The sequence below is a fragment of the Cyprinodon variegatus genome, unplaced genomic scaffold (genome assembly GCF_000732505.1).
Source record: "Cyprinodon variegatus isolate N-32 unplaced genomic scaffold, C_variegatus-1.0 Scaffold662, whole genome shotgun sequence".
Taxonomy (NCBI): domain Eukaryota; kingdom Metazoa; phylum Chordata; class Actinopteri; order Cyprinodontiformes; family Cyprinodontidae; genus Cyprinodon; species Cyprinodon variegatus.
The window spans coordinates 216,057-233,940 of record NW_015151115.1 but is presented as its reverse complement, the minus strand read 5'-3'; the positions used below and the strand labels follow the sequence as shown (position 1 = coordinate 233,940).

General features: G+C 38.4%; 2 protein-coding genes across 2 annotated transcripts in view; both read left to right on the top strand.

The window, feature by feature from the left end:
• med26 (mediator complex subunit 26) overlaps positions 1 to 3,234 on the top strand; it is a 3,772-nt gene extending 538 nt beyond the window's left edge. Inside the window, exons 3-4 of the mRNA XM_015393913.1 lie at positions 1,463 to 1,537; positions 1,615 to 3,234. Of these exons, the coding sequence (XP_015249399.1) occupies positions 1,463 to 1,537; positions 1,615 to 3,111 (1,572 nt within the window). The 3' untranslated portion in view covers positions 3,112 to 3,234. The remainder of the gene's footprint in view (positions 1 to 1,462; positions 1,538 to 1,614) is intronic.
• A 1,391-nt stretch (positions 3,235 to 4,625) lies between these two features.
• slc35e1 (solute carrier family 35 member E1) lies at positions 4,626 to 14,550 on the top strand. Its single transcript, XM_015393900.1, has 6 exons — positions 4,626 to 4,968; positions 8,519 to 8,589; positions 11,565 to 11,702; positions 11,854 to 11,979; positions 12,084 to 12,329; positions 12,524 to 14,550. Exons 1-6 carry the CDS (start codon positions 4,641 to 4,643, stop codon positions 12,749 to 12,751), a joined length of 1,137 nt encoding a protein of 378 aa, XP_015249386.1. The 5' UTR covers positions 4,626 to 4,640; the 3' UTR covers positions 12,752 to 14,550.
• Positions 14,551 to 17,884: the final 3,334 nt, after the last annotated feature.

Below are 17,884 nucleotides of genomic sequence, written 5' to 3'. Positions count from 1 at the left end.
TTGACAAGAGGGAAATACTTCAGTGGTTTTTGCTGTATTTTAATTCCTAATGAACATTTCATAGAATATACTGCCTATCTTCTAGTATGGCTCCTTTTCTGAAAAGATCCCTGTGTGATAAAATGTAAGATTATGATGATCAGTGACTAATATTTTTGCACTAACAGAGTAAAGGTGGAGATATTAGTACATTCTCTGATGAACACACTGATTTATTTCCCCCCTGACATCAATCACTGTGGAATTTACGCGCAGCGTGTGGACCATAGTTTCAAAACTAATGCAACATTTACTTTGATTTGAACTTAAAGCCTTGAACAGCTAAGTAGCAGTCCATTCCCTTTATTTTTGATCCATTGGCACTTTTTCTAAACATTTTTTTTTCTTCCACTCAACTGTCCTTCTAATATGCTCAGAGGCTGCCATCTGAACATCAACCTTCTCTGATAATATGTTTGCTCTGCAACCCGCCTTGTGGAGGGCATCAGTCTGTGCTGATTTTCAACAAACACCAACTCAGCAGTCTTCTCTATGATTAAGTATCTTTTAACAAGATTTTCATTTATACATTTTCAATGGTCTCACATGGAGCTGAATTTGGGATTCAATTATACAAGTTTAATGTTTTCTGCCTGATTTCAATAAATAGATTTTGATGATACTCTAATTTATTGAAAATAGCTACAGTAATAGGTCAATGATTTATTCTGGGAAAAAATGAGCAACTTAACAAAAGTAATCATTTGCATAGACTCTCAAAGCTACACCTGCATTTTTTGAAAGTATGTACCGATACTGGTTTCAGGCTCAATATGACCAAGACCAAAAAGAAAATGCAAATCCTTTCTCACAGGCAGAGGGAAGAGTTAGGTTTTAAATTAGATCCTAAAACTCTTGTGGTTGCTGCTGTGCCAGTGACCGGGAAATGAACTAGATATTAACTGATAGAGGCTTTTTAAGGCCGATGCTAATTATTCTGACATGATTCTAACTGATCCTCAATATATGCTGCCTATTTTGGGGGCAGCAAATATGGCTTTCCTTTCCTCCATTTACATTTACATGCTTAAAATGACAAAATGATAACAAATGTTACACAAATTAAACAAAAAGAAGCATCTATTAACAAATGAAATAAAAACATAAGAATAGATTGCAATGCAGATTGAAAAAAAAAATAATGAATGCATCTTAATAATAAGGAATATTATTGAAAAGTTAATTTCTTTCTCTCTTTTAATTACATAGAGCAAAACTCATAGATTCATCACACCAAAATGAAATTTTGTAATACCTTTTATAAAATCAAGGCTGACTGATAAATATTGCTGTAAGCATAGAGTCTGAAAATGACGACTCTGATTGAAGAATAAGAAAACTTTTTATAAGAAACTCCACATAGATACTGTTTTATGACCCATTTTGGTAGTTTTTTTTATGCAAACCTTTATCTCCTGAGCAGATATGCAACATGAAGGTGGTCGTGGAAGTGATCTCCTGTTTGGAGAGATACCCTGTGAGCAAAGAGGTTCTGGAGGTACGTTTAAAATAAACATAACTTTTTATGTCTAATAACGTGTGTTATTGATAATATCCATGATGTTTTGTTTAAAGGAAACCCGCCTCGGGAAGCTGATTAACGACATCCGTAAACAGACCAAGAACGAGGACCTTGCAAAAAGAGCCAAGAAGCTCCTCCGGAACTGGCAGAAACTAATAGAGCCGGGGCAGGGGGGCTCGCTGCGCCAGGGACTCACTGATGCATCGTGGTCTTTCAACGGTAGCGCTCATCCCTGCTCCACCCCCTCAGCATCCCCCCCAGCTTTGTGTAAAACTGGGCCAAAGTTAAAGGCCCGAGGTGACTTCAACAACTGCTCTCCGACGCTTGATCAGATAAGCAACAGGAAACGAAGGTGCGACAAGAAAGGGGATCAACTCTTACCTACAAAGAAGCCCAAAATCACTCATGTTGAATCCACCCAACCGACAATACAGCTGTCACCCAACGGATTGAACAGATGTTTTAAAACTGCTGCAAATATTCAACAACACCAATTGACTAAACATTTAGACAATAACAAACCCAATAAAGTCCCTGTTCATGCTGTCAAACCTCATCCCAGCGCCTCTTTATACAGTAAGCCTCCCAGCACTCTTATGCACCAGCAAGTTAGATGCAATAAACCCGCCCCTGGGGGGCAGCATCAGCCCAGGAGTTCCAATTTACTGCCGCTGCAGCGTCCTCAGAATCTAAAGCAAGAAGCTGAATTTAAAAAAAATTATCCTAAAGCACAGAATAGTGCAGGTGTGAATAATGGGGCTGAGGATGTCTCTGGACTGGGTGATTCTACTCAGTCGTTCAGGGTTCAGACAGAGCAATCAAGGGGGGTAAATTTGTTAGCTGGAAGCAGGACTTCCAATTCATCAGGCCCTAAATCTGGGTGTGGGTCTGTCGGTTTGGATGAAGATGATGCTATAAATGACGCCTGGAAAAAGAAACGACAAAAATACAGGGCTAAAGAATATGCCGTAAACCTAGATAGACAAATTACAGAAGACTGTAGTGGACCAGCAAGGAAAAAAGACAGAAGACTGACATTTGATCCATTAACAGGACAAATTAAACACACCTGCTTTAAGGAGACTTTGGGAAAAAAGGAAGGCTCTGAACTACAATCATCAGAACAGTTGAAGCCAAATCCACCTGTTGCTCTGAGTCCATTTCAGCAGGCGGACTGGAAAGAGGTGTCAAGGAGTGAAATATTCCACTCACACCTCACCCAAAAGAGCAATATCCTGTCCTCCTCTGGTGTCCACGCACCTGGTGCCCACTCCTTTACGACTGAGGTTTGTAAGAGAGTGGATCATCGGAAAAGCATGGCCACAGAAACTCACATTCTAGCATCAGACTATCCTGCCAAAGACTTGCCTGGAATAAGCAGAGAAATCAACAAAGACGACTTGAACCGATTACAGAGGCAGCGTTGGTCCGGAGTTAACGGCTGCTACGACACCAAGGGTAACTGGTACGACTGGACAGAGTGCATCTCTTTAGATCCAGATGGAGATGAGAGCAGACTGAATATATTGCCTTATGTATGTCTAGACTAAAACACGGTGAAGTGTTCATTAACTCATTTGATCAAATCTGAAGTTCACATGTTGAAATATGTTTTTTTATTAAATATTTTTGGTCTGTTGGAGCTTTGCTTCATTAAGCTTTCATTTTGTACTGCAAGTTTCTATACATGTTTTTCTACATTTGTTTGTATTTGTATCTCGAAACAGGATTGTGTTCATTTCTTAAACATACTGAAGTCTTTAATTTAAAAACTCATTAATGACAAATTAACAGGAGTCATCATTTACTGCCCGCAAAGCAGGCAAAGAATGGGTGCTGAGCTGCTTACTACTGTTCTATGTGCTAATTTCCTTTATGAGGAGCTTCAGCAGCAGTACCATCCTCACAGATATCAGGTTTGAAGTCCCCGCACTGCATAGATATTGGGAGCCATGCTTCAGCTAAAGAAATTTGCACAAATTCAATAAATAATTTGCAACAATTCAATAAACCAAACATCACCCGTAACATATTCACCATTGTTCTTTGCCATTCCCTTTGGAGTAAAGAGCAGCCAGTTTGTTCATTATGCTAAGGCGTGAACTCTGCAAGGGCGGAGCTACATAGGGGGGCAGGGGTGGCCACGGCCACCCTTAGCCAATCATCGGCCACCCCTTTCATTTATTTCCCTCTAATACAGATGGTGGCAACAGTAATACTCTCAAGTGGAATATTCAAAACATTTTCATTTTTCATATATTAACAATTACTTGACAACAAAACCACTATGGTTAGTTATGCACATTGATATACTAACAATAAAGATGATAAATACAGAATTCAAGCAGAAATAGATTTTGTGTTTTATGGGGTAAATAGAAAATGATGTGTCTGCAAGTCATCTATGAGTCTTCTGTGAAATCATAGATAAATAAAAATTTCAATAAAATGATTAAATAATACATTTATGTAGATATTAGTACTTGTAAATATCAATTTTATGCAGAATGATTACTGATATAAGTAGGTAAGTAATGACGATGGAAAAGATGTTTGCCCAACACTCAACCTGAAAAGAATTCTACCCATTATACCTTTTATCTAGAAATCACGGATGTTTGAATATATTCGTCTAATAGTAAGAAAAGGCTGTGGGAAAGTATAGTTTGTCTTTATTAAGAAAATATGGATGTTTTGCTCATTAATTTTCCTGTTGGAACAGTGTAGATTGACCCTGAGGTCTTGGTGCCTATCTACTTTTGGCCGCCCCTCAGTGTACAGTGGTTATTGCCTGGCCACCCTTATAAAAATTTTCTGGCTACGCCTCTGGAACTATGATCATCCAGAATTAACTGAAATTGACATTTGTAATATTTCACTCGGCGTATAATTAATCCGTGATTCTGTATCTAGTAATCTTACTCTGAGAAGCACCAATTTATTTACACGCGCGTGTTTATTTTCGTGTTGTTTTATTTTGAAATCCGTGACCGGAAGCAAAGCTCCCGGTTCATCAATGGCCCCGCCCCTTCGTTCCAACCATTCACAGCGGTGGTGACTCGTCACTCCGCGCAGAAAGATGGCTGCGGTGGAGCGGACCCCGGTCAAGGAAGGGATCCGGATAGCTGTGCTGTGTGCGTTCTGGTACACAGTCAGTTCTGGAGGAAACATCATCAACAAAATAATCCTCAACGGATTTCCGTATCCCGTAACGGTTTCTCTCTTTCACATCATCTCCGTTGTTGTCTTCCTCCCGCCGCTGCTGCGGGCATGGGGAGTCCCCAAAACAGAACTGCCGAGCAGGTACTACCGATGGTACATCCTGCCTTTAGCTTTCGGAAAATACTTCGCGTCCGTTTCGGCTCACTTCAGCATATGGAAGGTGCCCGTTTCGTATGCCCACACAGGTGAGTGGAGAAGGTTTGCTATGTAAAAACCATGCTAATGGAAGCTGCCATCCGGGGTAACTTGATGATGTGTCGGTATCTGTCAGCTGATGTTAGCTTTGCGGCTAACGGCTGGCCAGCTACCGACACGGCCATTTAAAGAGTCAGGAGTGATGTGTGACACTGTTGTTCAAGAAGAAATTAGACAAGTATTTTTATGTAAATTTAAAAGTACACGTTTTGGCTTTAACTTTGTATTATTTTATAGTTATAAGCGAACCGGCAGTTGCTAGCTTGCTAGCTTACTGATTTAAAGATGCCTCAGGGGGGAGGGTCCGTTACTGGATCCGGTTGGCAGAGTTTATCTCTAGTTCTAAAGCTAAAAATCCAACTCAAATAAGAGTAAAACTACTTTATTATATTTTTAGTCAAGTAAAAGTAAAATATAGCTTAAAAAAAAAACAACTAAGTGTACTTAAGTCGTAAAGTACCCCCTCATAACATCAAAAATTTAAAATGATGTAAAGATAGACCAAACTGTATGGTTGTATGCAAATTCTGGTATTTTGAAAGGCCATATTTGGACAAAAAAAATTCCAGAGGAGATACTTTTTCAAACCAATGTTGTTTTTTATTTAGTGAAATAACGCACGATGGATGGAGTAGTCCAATATTTTGCTCAAATAAAACTAACGTTGTTTTATTAAGATGTTAAACTAAAATTGAATAGTATTGAGTAGTAAACCTTTTTTTCCCCAAACAATTACTCAAATAACTAACGTGTTTCTGCCCTACTCTGCATGAATTTGCATCAAGATCTAAGAATGGCTTGATTTATTAGTTTTATAAATGTAACATTAGGCATCACGACATCTATTTTGGCATTTTGCATATTATCAAACACTGTTGCATCAAAATAAGCGGTGATATGAGTAAAACAATTATTCTGGTCTGTTTTTAAATCCAGAGTCTGGATCTCAATCATAATGTGGATTTATTACATGAACAATTATGTGTGTGTTTATTTCTGCGAAATACATTGGTTATAACTTTCCCAGCTTTTTTCTTATTATAACACCGTCTCAAGTACAGAGCAACGAAATTCGTTCTGCATTTAACCCATCCCCTTGGGTAGCAGTGGGCTGTCATTGTGTGGGGGTTAAGGGTCTTTGCTCAGAGACCCAGTGCATCAGGATTCCAAGCTTTTTGCCCTAACCACTTGGCTTTTACTTTCCTTGGGAAGACCAGAAAGTTGCTTTCTCAAAAATTTTATTTTACACCCGTTAAATATATATTTTTAAACAAAAATGCTTGTCTTCCTAAGTTTGAATTCCTAATACTTGCTGTGATAATTATTCAGAGCGGTGGATAAAAGCCTTTTGATACTCTATTATAAACAGCACTCATTTTTTAAACACTCTTTCATGTCAGCCGTCCTCATTTAGAACCTCTCTTTTCTGTGTACTATAAATCTGATACCTGCAATGAAGGTACTGCTGCTGAAGCTCCTCAGAAATGTAATTTGCACACAGAACTATAGTAAGTAGTTTGGCATCCTTTCTTTGCCTGCTTTGTGGGTCAACACGGTTGCTAGGCGACGGTGCATACACCGATTGAGGGGCGTTGACAGCTGTGGAAGGCCGTACCTGTTCCAATCTACAGGAGAACTTTTCTGGCCTCCTAATTTTCGCAGCCTCCGAAGGACCCTGCCTATGTGGACGGGGTCCTTCGGACCTTAGGTTGAGGAGTGGCACAACACATATTGTGGACATAGTTGTTGCTGTTGGTTCTTCTGCTTCTTTTTTCTCTCAGCATACATTTTTCACTTATTTAGTTGGGTAAAGCACTCGATGAACAGCAGTTTTTTTTTTTACATTGATGTTTTGATATTTTCAAGGAATGTGTCTAATCAGTTTATTCTGCTCTTTTTGCTGTAATATAGCCTCTGTTGTATTTATGGCAATGAACCTAAATTTGTCCCCCATTGATGGCTATAATGTCAGAACTCTTTCTAGTGATTTTTTTTATTTTCTTTTATCTATGTTGTTGCATATTTGCTCCTCTGTAACTGATGTTTTTCTAAGAAACTGAGTCCGTAGTTGTATTTGCTCCAAGCTATAGTGTTAAAAACGGACAGAAATTATTTTGAAAATAATAGCACTCTCTTAAAAACAGCCAAATATTGAATTTCAGATATTACAATTTTGCTGCTGCTATAACCCTTTTTATATTCTAATTTACTGAGGCCATTAGTGTTTTGGTAGTGTCCATCTGACTGATTTATAGAAATATTCTAGTAGAGTGACAGCTGGGAAAAAGTCTGCCGTTCTCCTTTGTCATATGGATGTTTCCCACACTGATACTGGAGCAGCTCCTGAAACACATTGTTAAACATTCAAAACACAACTCTGTTTAAGTTTTCCAAGCAATAAATCACTTACCAATGATCCTGCTTTAAGATGCATTTTTAGGAAGCAAAACTACAACTTCTTTAAACAGCGGTGGAAAAAAAATAGCAATACTGACACAGTTCCACGTGTATATTAAGACCTCAAAGTAGTGCTTTTAGAGATGCTTCATCTCTAAAGTTGTGTGTGTAGTCTTCTTTTACCTACAACGTGGAGGAAGTTTTTAAATAAAAATTCCTACATTCAGGGACTTGCAGGTACATATGGGGACATTCAGCTGGTCCTCATATGGTAAAGTTCTTTTCTTTTGGGATGGGGTTAGGTTTAGGATTATACGTGTAAATTCAGTTTAGTTTAGGGTTAGGCCATATAAAATGAATGGAAATCAATTAAATGTCCCCATATGTCATGAAAACAAAGGTGTGTTTGTGAGTATCATTTTATTTTTATTTTTGGAGGATGAATACAAGTCATTAGATCGTCTCCTACTTTTAATCCTTCCATGATTCCTTAGCGGTTGTAGGTCAATTTAATCTTCACCATTTGGAGCTCACCTATGTCCAAATGATGAAGTAAATAAATATGTTCATTCTTTAAAAAAAAAATGCAGATCCTTTAACTAAGTAGTGTTTCATTTAAAAATGAGATTACACAAGATTATCACTGATGGTGCGTGAAAGCATGTGTTCTTGACTGAGACGCATGATATATTTGACTAAGGTATAAGGAAAACACTTATCAGTGTTTTTTATTTAAATTTTTTTATTATTTCTGGCTAAATAATTTGTGCATTTATAATTTCCATTGACTGTATTTTTCTGTTTTGGCTGGTCGATATAAAATGCTGCATTTGAGTTTCTTTGTACATAAAGTCCTTTAAACTTGTTGTAATAATTATCAAATGTCGTAAAGCTAGTTCTTCAGCATTGCTTAGGATGCAGCTGATTCATTTATAAATCACTCTGCGTAGAAATGACGCACCACTGTTTAGACATGTAAATCCCTGAATGACGGCGTGTATTATTTGACAGAGGCGTGGACCCAGTTCTGACCTCCATTAACATATTATAGCCCTTTAAATGGTTCTCTGTGTCTACTAGGTATCATCACGGATCTTGTTGTTTTAAAACTGACACGCTCCCTTTCTTCTGTCTCTTTCGCAGTAAAAGCCACAATGCCAATATGGGTGGTGCTGTTATCAAGAATTATAATGAGGGAGAAGCAAACTACAAGGGTGAGTCGGTTCAGAGCATTTCAAGCACAGATCCCGCTCTGTTTCAGGCTGAGGCCGAGCAGTGGTGATGTGGCGCAGTTGGCCTGCTGTGCTTCTGCTGCATCTCATATTACAGCCGCCCACCAAAGTTTCCGTCGCTTGCACTCTTTAGAGGGTCAGGGGTCAGCGAGCAAAGACTTTTCAGCCACATCACCTCCTGCATTCCACTGATCAATCTATGACTGCCATGTAGGATGTTTTACATAGACTGATTCTATGAGGGAATAATGAACACATGTAAAGACTGAACAAATTGGATTAAAATGAACCAGTAGTTTGGTAATTAATAGCAGACTGGCCTCATCAATGATGGTTCATAATATTAACAGAAATCGTGTAGATGTGGAGGAATCTCTGTAGTCAAAGAGAGAGCTGATATTAAAATCAGTGGGGTCTGTGGAGCATCCTCCACGCTGGCTTAAACCCAGGAAGTTTGGGGGTTTCTTGAAGACATCCTTTCCTTTTAAAGTAGTTCCTTTGAACTGATAACTAGTAAACTCTGCAATCTGGTTTGTTTTATAGTGGACTCTGTTTTTCTTGTTTTTTTGGGGGGGGTTCTGGCATATGTCCCTAGCAGTCACTGGGTGAGATATGATAAAGAGCCTGGTCAGGTCTTCAGTCCATCACAGAGATGCATGAGAAAACCAACCATGCTACCCCCCAAACACACACCTTAGTGTGTTGAGAGTTATCTTTGACTGTGGGAGCAAGCGGAGTACCGTGGAAGGAATCGGCAAATTCACAGAGAGAAGTCATTATAAATGCAATATCTTCATCCACCCTTTGTTCATCACAATCAAACCTTAATTCACTGACTGCCTTTTCAGATTCGGGAGGACTTTTTCATTTTGATGGTGTTCTTTAGCCCAATGTTGAAGCAGTATGTGAGTGTTTTGCTAAGTGTTTTCCTTATTCCTTTAACAAAGTCGTAGGAAACTGATTCCTTCCATATTAAAGGCCCTCTGGCTCCTACAGACTTTAGCTTACGTTTAGTTTAAGTGCTCTTCACTAAAGAATATATGGCATACAAAAAATGTTTAGATTTTTCAAATGTCATCCCTCTCCTTAAAAAGGAGGAAGATGAGCGATTTCTGTGCAGCACTGTGGACTAGAGACCAGCTAAACGGTCGTGGGGTTCCTGTCTTTTTTCATTAAGAGAGGTTGTTTTGGTGTGGGGTGATAATTTCTTTGTGTACTTATTTTTCTGACATGACACAACAAAAAGCTATAAAGTGTCTGTGGGAGTCCTTGTCTGGTGAAAAGTGGTGATCCGTGAAGTAACACTATGGTGTAGATGTTCTGTTCCTCTGACAGCGTATACTAAATCTAGAGTTTGGAGTGTTTACAACAATAAAAACTTTCAACATAATCAGCCCCCCTTTTTTTAATGTCTGCCTCTTCGATTAAACTTGGATTTAGAAGGGTTTAGCCAGGCCAACACAATCACAGAGCGAGAGGTGGGGGTTTCTACTTCCATCAGAATTGCCCATTACAGCATTTCTCTGTAATCAGTCAAGATTCTGGCTGCAGTGACGTTTAAATGATATTATTTATTATTTCCCACAGGAGCTAGATATGTCTTTAAGATATGAACAACTGTCTGCTGTTAGTTATTATTATTATTATTATTATTATTATTTGTCTTTTTCAAAGAGAATTTTTTGCATCACATCTTTCTCCTGTACGTTAACTGCCTTTTAAATCAGGCTCTACCAGCTTTTTTATAGACTGATTCATGACGCAAATCAGTGCAGCCTGTCAGGCTAAAAAGTTGCACTTCCTGAAACAAAGTTTAGGCTTCCATATTTCACCAAGAAGAGATTACAGTAAATTAAGGAGAGTTTTCTAAAGAACATCAACATTGGTGAATGAGGGAATATTTTATAGTATTGGGAATAACAACGTGAGCCACTGGCATAACACTTTTTTTTTTTGTTTATATTATAACAAAACTCTCTGTCTTTGGTTATGTCCTATTAAAGAGGGCTGGCTTAAACTTTGTTAGCTTTTTAATGTTGAAGATTTGATATTGCTCGTGGCGACAGACATTCACTTATTTAGAACCTCTGAGGTCTTCCTTGGTTTTGATGAAGGAACAGTCATGCTGGCTAAACGTTAGACAGACTTGTGTGTCTGGCACCAGCGTGTTATATTTACTTCGCGATTCAGTTCTGAGACAGAACGGGTACATCAACTGTAAAATGAGCCTTTAGGATTTGAAGTTTCCAATAGTTGGTCCAAACATTTACAGATTTAATCTAATAAACAGGATTACATGAAGAACCCAACCATCCATGTTAGTCTTTGCCTTTTCAGTCACTCAGCATGATTTGGTGACTTAAAATTCTGCTCTGCATCAGTCACTTTAGATCCCTCCTTAGACGTTAGTGTTTTATCTTCTATGTTTTGGGGATTTGGGTTTCTTAGAACGGCGTTTTTCTTAGTCTCAAAGAGAGTTTAGTTTAGCAGTGTGAGTCATGTATTTCAAAACCTATTCTAAGAAGCATGCAAATGAATCTCAGATTTATAACGATACTTTAAGCCAGTGAGCCGCAGTCCCCTGTGGATGTATATATTTGTATATACATACATACGACATTAATTTTCCTATTCTGAATCAATTATCATATAAATTCCTTTTTTTTTTTGTATTTTCACTCTCCATACAGTTTTTCTAAATCCAAATCAAGTATTACTTTATTTGCAGATACATATTTTCTATGGCCTAGATCAGTGAAAGTAGCATTTTTCTATTTTAAAGGCTATCTAACTGAAAATAATATCTAAAACTTCATTATCAGAAGCGTTATTTTTTAATCATAAACTACTGCAGTAGTTTAGAGATCAGTCTGTGCTGAAAATAGAGAACCTGCAGTGGGAAATGCGCCATGAGTCAGTGCGGGAAGTGGTCTTTATTTCCTGATCCTGTTTTGTAGGTGTATGTGTCGCTCATCCCGATCATCGGTGGGGTTCTGCTGGCCACCATGACCGAGCTCTCCTTTGATGTGTCAGGGTTGATCAGCGCCCTCGCTGCAACACTCTGCTTCTCTCTGCAGAACATCTTCTCCAAAAAGGTAAGTCACCTCATGATCATGACTTTCCTCCAAATGAGTGAGAAGATTGTGACTTGTTTTTTTGAAGCTTTATTTAACAGGAACATGTTTAGTATTGTAATCAGTCCTGTTTGTCTTGTTTTAAAGTCATTTCCCCTCCTCTCTGTTAAAGGTGCTGCGTGACACAGGCGTGCATCACCTGAGGCTTCTGAACATCCTGGGCTTTAACGCCATGTTCTTCATGCTGCCCACCTGGGTTCTGGTGGACTTCTCTGTGTTTCTTGTCAGTGGGGATCTGGTGGGTACCAATGTTAGATTTGTAGTTGCACCACTTGCAGGTAATCATGAACCTAAAGCGGTTTTGACTGTGAACTGAGTCGAACACATCTGCTTCCATTTCAGTCGGAGATTTCAGGATGGGCAGGCACCTTTTTCCTCCTCCTCATCAGCGGCTTCTGTAATTTTGCACAGAACGTCATCGCTTTTAGTATCCTGAACCTCGTCAGCCCTCTCAGCTATGCAGTTGCCAACGCTACCAAGAGGATCATGGTCATCAGTATATCTCTGTTCATGTTGCGCAACCCAGTCACCCTCACCAATGTCCTGGGAATGATGACAGCTATTCTTGGGGTCTTCCTCTACAACAAGGTAAGTCAATTCAACCCTAAAAGAAAGATGTCAATAAAATTTTAAATGAGGTTAGAATTTATATCCTTAAAATGTCTAAACATGTCTCATTTTGCCTAATTTTCTGTAGACTTCGATGGGTTTTCTTTAAATCTGTTTATCTGTTTACCACTGATGGCTTTACTCAAACCTTCCTATCTCATCCTCCTCATCAGGCTAAATATGACGCCAACAAGCAGAAGAAGAAGCTGCCAACCAGCACGCAGGACCTGCTGTCTTTTGACAACCCGATGCTAGAGAGGACCCAGGCAAACGGATCCGGGCCGTACTCCTACAGCTCAGAACAGCAGCACAGCTGGAATCCCGTGCTGACTGATCACTTCCAGTACAGCGGACAGGCCTACACGGCAAACCACAGCGGCAACCACCAATTTGTGGTTTAATGGAGGGTGTGGTTCTCATCGTGGTGACACCAGCAGAGTTTTTTTCTTTTTTCTTTAAACCTGCTCCAGAATGACACTGAAGGCAAGTGCTGTTTGTGGAGGATAATCCAGATGTGACGAGCCACCTGTGGCGTGCCAGAGATGTTTGCCCTCCTACGTCCCTCCATGTCTACACATTGTTTTTGTTTTTACAGCCTCCCTGCTGATTTTTTATTTTATTTATTATGATGTTAATAACTGTCGCAAACATAATCGGCCACTTCAGACATTTTGAGGGGCGGTTGAGCCACACTATACAGACACAGAAACGTTCAACAGTAGTTTAGGGTTGAAATGGTGAATATTTCTTCCATAAGCAGAAGACGCACCAGTAAGGCTTTCCCTGGCCGATACAATCACCTACTAATTCCACTTTGAGAAATTCTCAAGTCTAGATCTATGATTTTGCTTTGCACGTAAATGGAAAGTGAGGAATTTAGGAGATTATCCTACCATATACATCAAAGCATAATGTGTCTCACCTCTGTTTTTTGTTAAATTCAAAAAGTATACCACAACAATATCTGCTGCTGGGTGATGAGTTTATGGACTGAAAGAGGCGAGACCGCTTAGTTTTGATGCATTTTCATGTGTAACGACAGAAAATCCAATTGGTCAGTATTTGGACTGCAGATCGGATCCAGGACCAAACTGACCCCCTGGCTGATTGATTGTTGTGTCGGGATCCAAAGTCCACCATGTTGCATTTGTAACAAACCAACACCATATTATTGGTTTACTTTTTAGGTTTATGGGCATTTTTTTTTTTTTTTTTTTTTTTTATCTGACCCAATAGTTTTATTGGGAGAATCCGAGAATAAAGCTTAAAAAAATGAACCTGTTTACGTTTTAGATTCTCATCAATTCAATCGACTCAGCAGGAGATCAGACTTTGATTATGATGTAAGATGAGCCTCATTGAAGTTCTGAAATAATCCATGCATAATCCAGGACCATCCTGGTTAGTGATCACAGCAATTTGGAGCAAGTTTCTCTAAAAATACATGAACATTTAGGGTGTTTGAGCTTAAAACGGGTTTTGGTTTGCTGGTTTTAAAGTGGATTATTTTCTCTTCTGTCTCCCCAATTCCTGCTAAATCAGCTGACTGGAATTGTGTCCTGAATTCCAGTCAATTTGTAACTTAAAAACGGATGTTTTAGTTTCTGTTCCTTCCGGACATGTTTTTGTGGTTTACTTTAAGTTCTCCATCTTTTGAATACAAGTTGTGTATGGGCACACCTTTAGGATCTGTCCTCCTGTATGTTTAAGAATTGTTCAAAAGTATTTTATCATTAATGTGAAGACTGAGCATTTAGTGGAAAGCATATCTGTCGCATCTTTAACAAAGATGTTTTGGAGCAAGATGCAGGCCTCGTTTGCGGGAAGCAAATCTTATGCCTCCAACATCAGAGGTCTTTAATCCTAAAAGTGCCTGATGAAGGGAAATACCTTAAGTGAGGTAGTTTAGTTTGTTTCATTTCTTCTAGGCAAAAATTGACTCCTGTAAATATTCCCACAACCAGAAGAGTTTAAGCTACTTTTAAAAATAAACAAACCTGCTTCTCAAAAGGGGATCTTTGAGAATACAGAATATTTACAGCTTTAAGCGAAGAGTGAGACCAAAACCAAAGGTCAGTGACCTCTCAGATATGTTCTGTTCGGCAGGGAGTTTAGGACCTGCTGTCCCGATGTAATAATGGAGCAAGTCAATGGATCACAGAGGAAGTTTTCTGCAAGCTTTGGAGATTTGTTTTAGTTATACAAATAAACAAAATGTTCATATATATATATATATATATATATATATATATGCGCGTTATTGGAATTTCCCAACAATTTGATTTATCCTCTTGTATCAGGCACTTCACTAAAGCTGCTCTACACAGCATCAAGTTTGCACATCTAGGAATAACAGAATGTAAAGAGAGCTGACTGTTGGGCTCTGTGCAGAAAGCATTGATGAAAACATCTCCTGAATGACTTGGCGTGCAATAAACAAAATACTTTTACTTTATTAAATGAATCTGTAAAGGTGTATCTGAATAAATCATAACTATCAGAAGGCTGTCAGCAGCAGTCTTCCCCAGGATGCTTAGTCTCTATTATGTTTGACTTTCACTGAAGCTAACGGTTTGATTTCTGATCTTTGAATGTTCCTGTCACTTTTTATCCCACAAATTTTTATTTTCATTTAAAAGCTTCAGGCTTAAAAAACATGAAAAGGTGCATTTTTAGCTGTTTTCTATTGATTTGAGAGTTTAAAACTTTAGGCAGTCCTTCAATGGTGATTATAGGATTCATGAAATCCCAGTTCTGTAAAAATCAAAGGATAGTCTTACAATATACAATTAAAAGCATTGAGAATCAATTAATACTTTAATCAAATTGGCTCTTTTATCCTTAATTTGAAATGACCTGCCTATAATCACTGTTTAAAGTTCAAACGGAACCAACAAGTAATTCCGTATTCACTTCACTTCATCCTCAGTTTGACTTCATTGAAAAATACCTTTATTTCTACAAACTATTATAAAAAACACACATTATATGAACTCCAGACTTGGGGTGATTTCACCTATTCAGAATCAGTTCTTAGCTCTGTGATTCTTAATTATATTGATTAAAGAGTAAATTGAGATTTCAGACAGCGTGGACAATGCAAGGGCATTTTATCAGGCCGTGTTTAACATTTCTACCCATTTAAACAAACCGTATTTAACAAAACAGGGATTTTTAATTACAGCACTTTAAATGTGCAATTGGACCCCAAATTTTATGATGGAAGACTTCTGATCGTTTCATTTTCTTCATATTTTTTTTTGTTTTTTTAAAAGTTGCTTCATCACAGGATGAAGGTCTTGATTGCAGTTTGCTGAGATGTAAAATATTTCATTGTATTCTCTTCATTTAAATGATCCTACTCCAAATTAAAATACATTTTTTGGGGGGTATCTGTAAAGATTTTTCACTGGGCTGTAAAGGATAAACAGTATAAAGCTGAATCTTTGTAAAAACTGTATACTGATTATTTTTGTTGTCTTTAATGGTTCTTGAAGATGGATATTTTTTTTTTTTATGTAAACTATGTTTATAGATTTTTATTTATGGTATCATGGTACAGAATGTACAGAGGTCCTGCAAGGAAACAGTCTTGTCTGCTTATGTTTGGTAAATATTTTTAAATGTTGGGGAAGGGGGGTGAATAAATCAGTTCTGAAATACTAAAAAGGCTAAAGATCTTCTATTGTGAAACTGACCTTTCAATTTGGTGTCAGTATAATTAAGTGGGAATCAGTAAATCCTAAACAGATTTCAATAAAATGAATATTGCTGATTCAAGCTCAGAGGTATAAAACTGAGCAGCTAGAGGAGGAGACGCATTCATTCTTGTCTTTGATTCAGGGGACCCGGGTTCAACTCCCAGCTGCTCCAGTTTATACAGTCTGTCTGCAAAGCTGTAATGACTGCTGTGGTGATTTTAATAGAAGGAACGAAACATTTACCGAATATTTACATTTAAACCCGTTGCAGGATTTTAAACACTCTGGAAGGAGCAGACCTCCTGCTTTATTGATCAAATGTGATGAAAGTAATCACAATCAAGTGACTAAGCAGATCACATTGAAAACTTAATCAAAATAAATGCTACTGGATTAATCCTAAATTAGATTTAATCCTTCTCCAGACTTGAAACACACTTCTGTATAATACTTCTATTTTAAATAGCTCATTTGCACCATCTTGTGTGGTTTTTACAACATGTCCCCAGTTAGATTTAAATGTATGAATTCACATTTTAAAACTGCATTGAATATGTATAGAGATTGCTACCAGGCGAGAGAAAACAAATGTCAGAGAAGAGAGTGCAGTTAGGTTTAGTATTACAAAGCAGTAGTTAAAAATAATCAATGAATACCGTCAAGGTGTTTGAAATATCTCCCCTTAGAAGTGAATGTGCTACAGCATCAAACACTTCTTTTGGCAACAGCAAACTGTTGAACAGCTCCAACAGATTGGCCTGATTGAACCATAACAGACTGAAACAAAGTGTTAGGTTGAGAATTTCCAATCTGTCTAAAACAGATGGATCAGATTCTGGCACAAACAACCTGAAGGGACAGATCAGGCTGATGGTGGAGCTCTGAATGTGTGGGAGAGGTTTTCCTGACATACTTTGGGCCTTTTAGGATTAAAAGGCACAGCCTTCCTGAGCAACTCCTGATGGCTGCTTCCAGGAAGATAACAAACCATGTCACAAAGTCACTATGACATGTCACTGTAATCTTATCCTGATCATGAGAGAAGTCCAACCGACCAATCTGCAGCAAACGTTTAGAGCCATTATTTTACTGTAAGGCATAATCTCTAAGACTTCTTGAGTCTTTGCAAAAAACAAATACATAATTTGAGGTATAAAGTGGTGCTCGGGTGTATGTTAGGAATGTCTCTTATAAAATTATTAAACTGATTTAATGATGTGACTCCCCTCAGACCTTGAGGAGGATTAAATAAGTAGTAGCAACCAGCAGATAGCCAGGTTAATATCCACCCATTCCATTTTCTGTCACGCCTTTCCCTACTGGGGTCACGAGGGGTGCTGGTGCCTTTCTCCAGATGTCTACGGACCAGAGGCGGGGTACACCCTGGACAGGTCGCCATTCCATTGCAGGGCAACACAGAGACAAACAACCATTCACACACATCTATGGAGAATTTAGAGAAGCCAGTTAAGCTAACAGTCATGTTTTTGGACTGTGGGAGGAAGACGGAGTACCCGGAGAGAACCAACGCAACATGCAAACTCCATGCAGAAAGACCCCGGACCAGGAATCAAACCGAGAACCTTCTTGCTGCAAGGCAGCAGTGCTACTGCTGCACCACTGAGCAGCCCAACAGCTTAATAATAGGCATAGATTATTATAACAGGTTAATAATCAATCCTTATTTTCAACTATTGAGGTAACAAACCTTTCTTGAAAAATTGGTCACGGTTTTGGGTGCCTTTCTTTCATCTCTCTTCTTTCTCCTTCCTTTCTTTTTTTTTTTTTTTTTTTTTTTTTTTTTATTTTGAGTTTTTTTTTTGTTCATTTTTT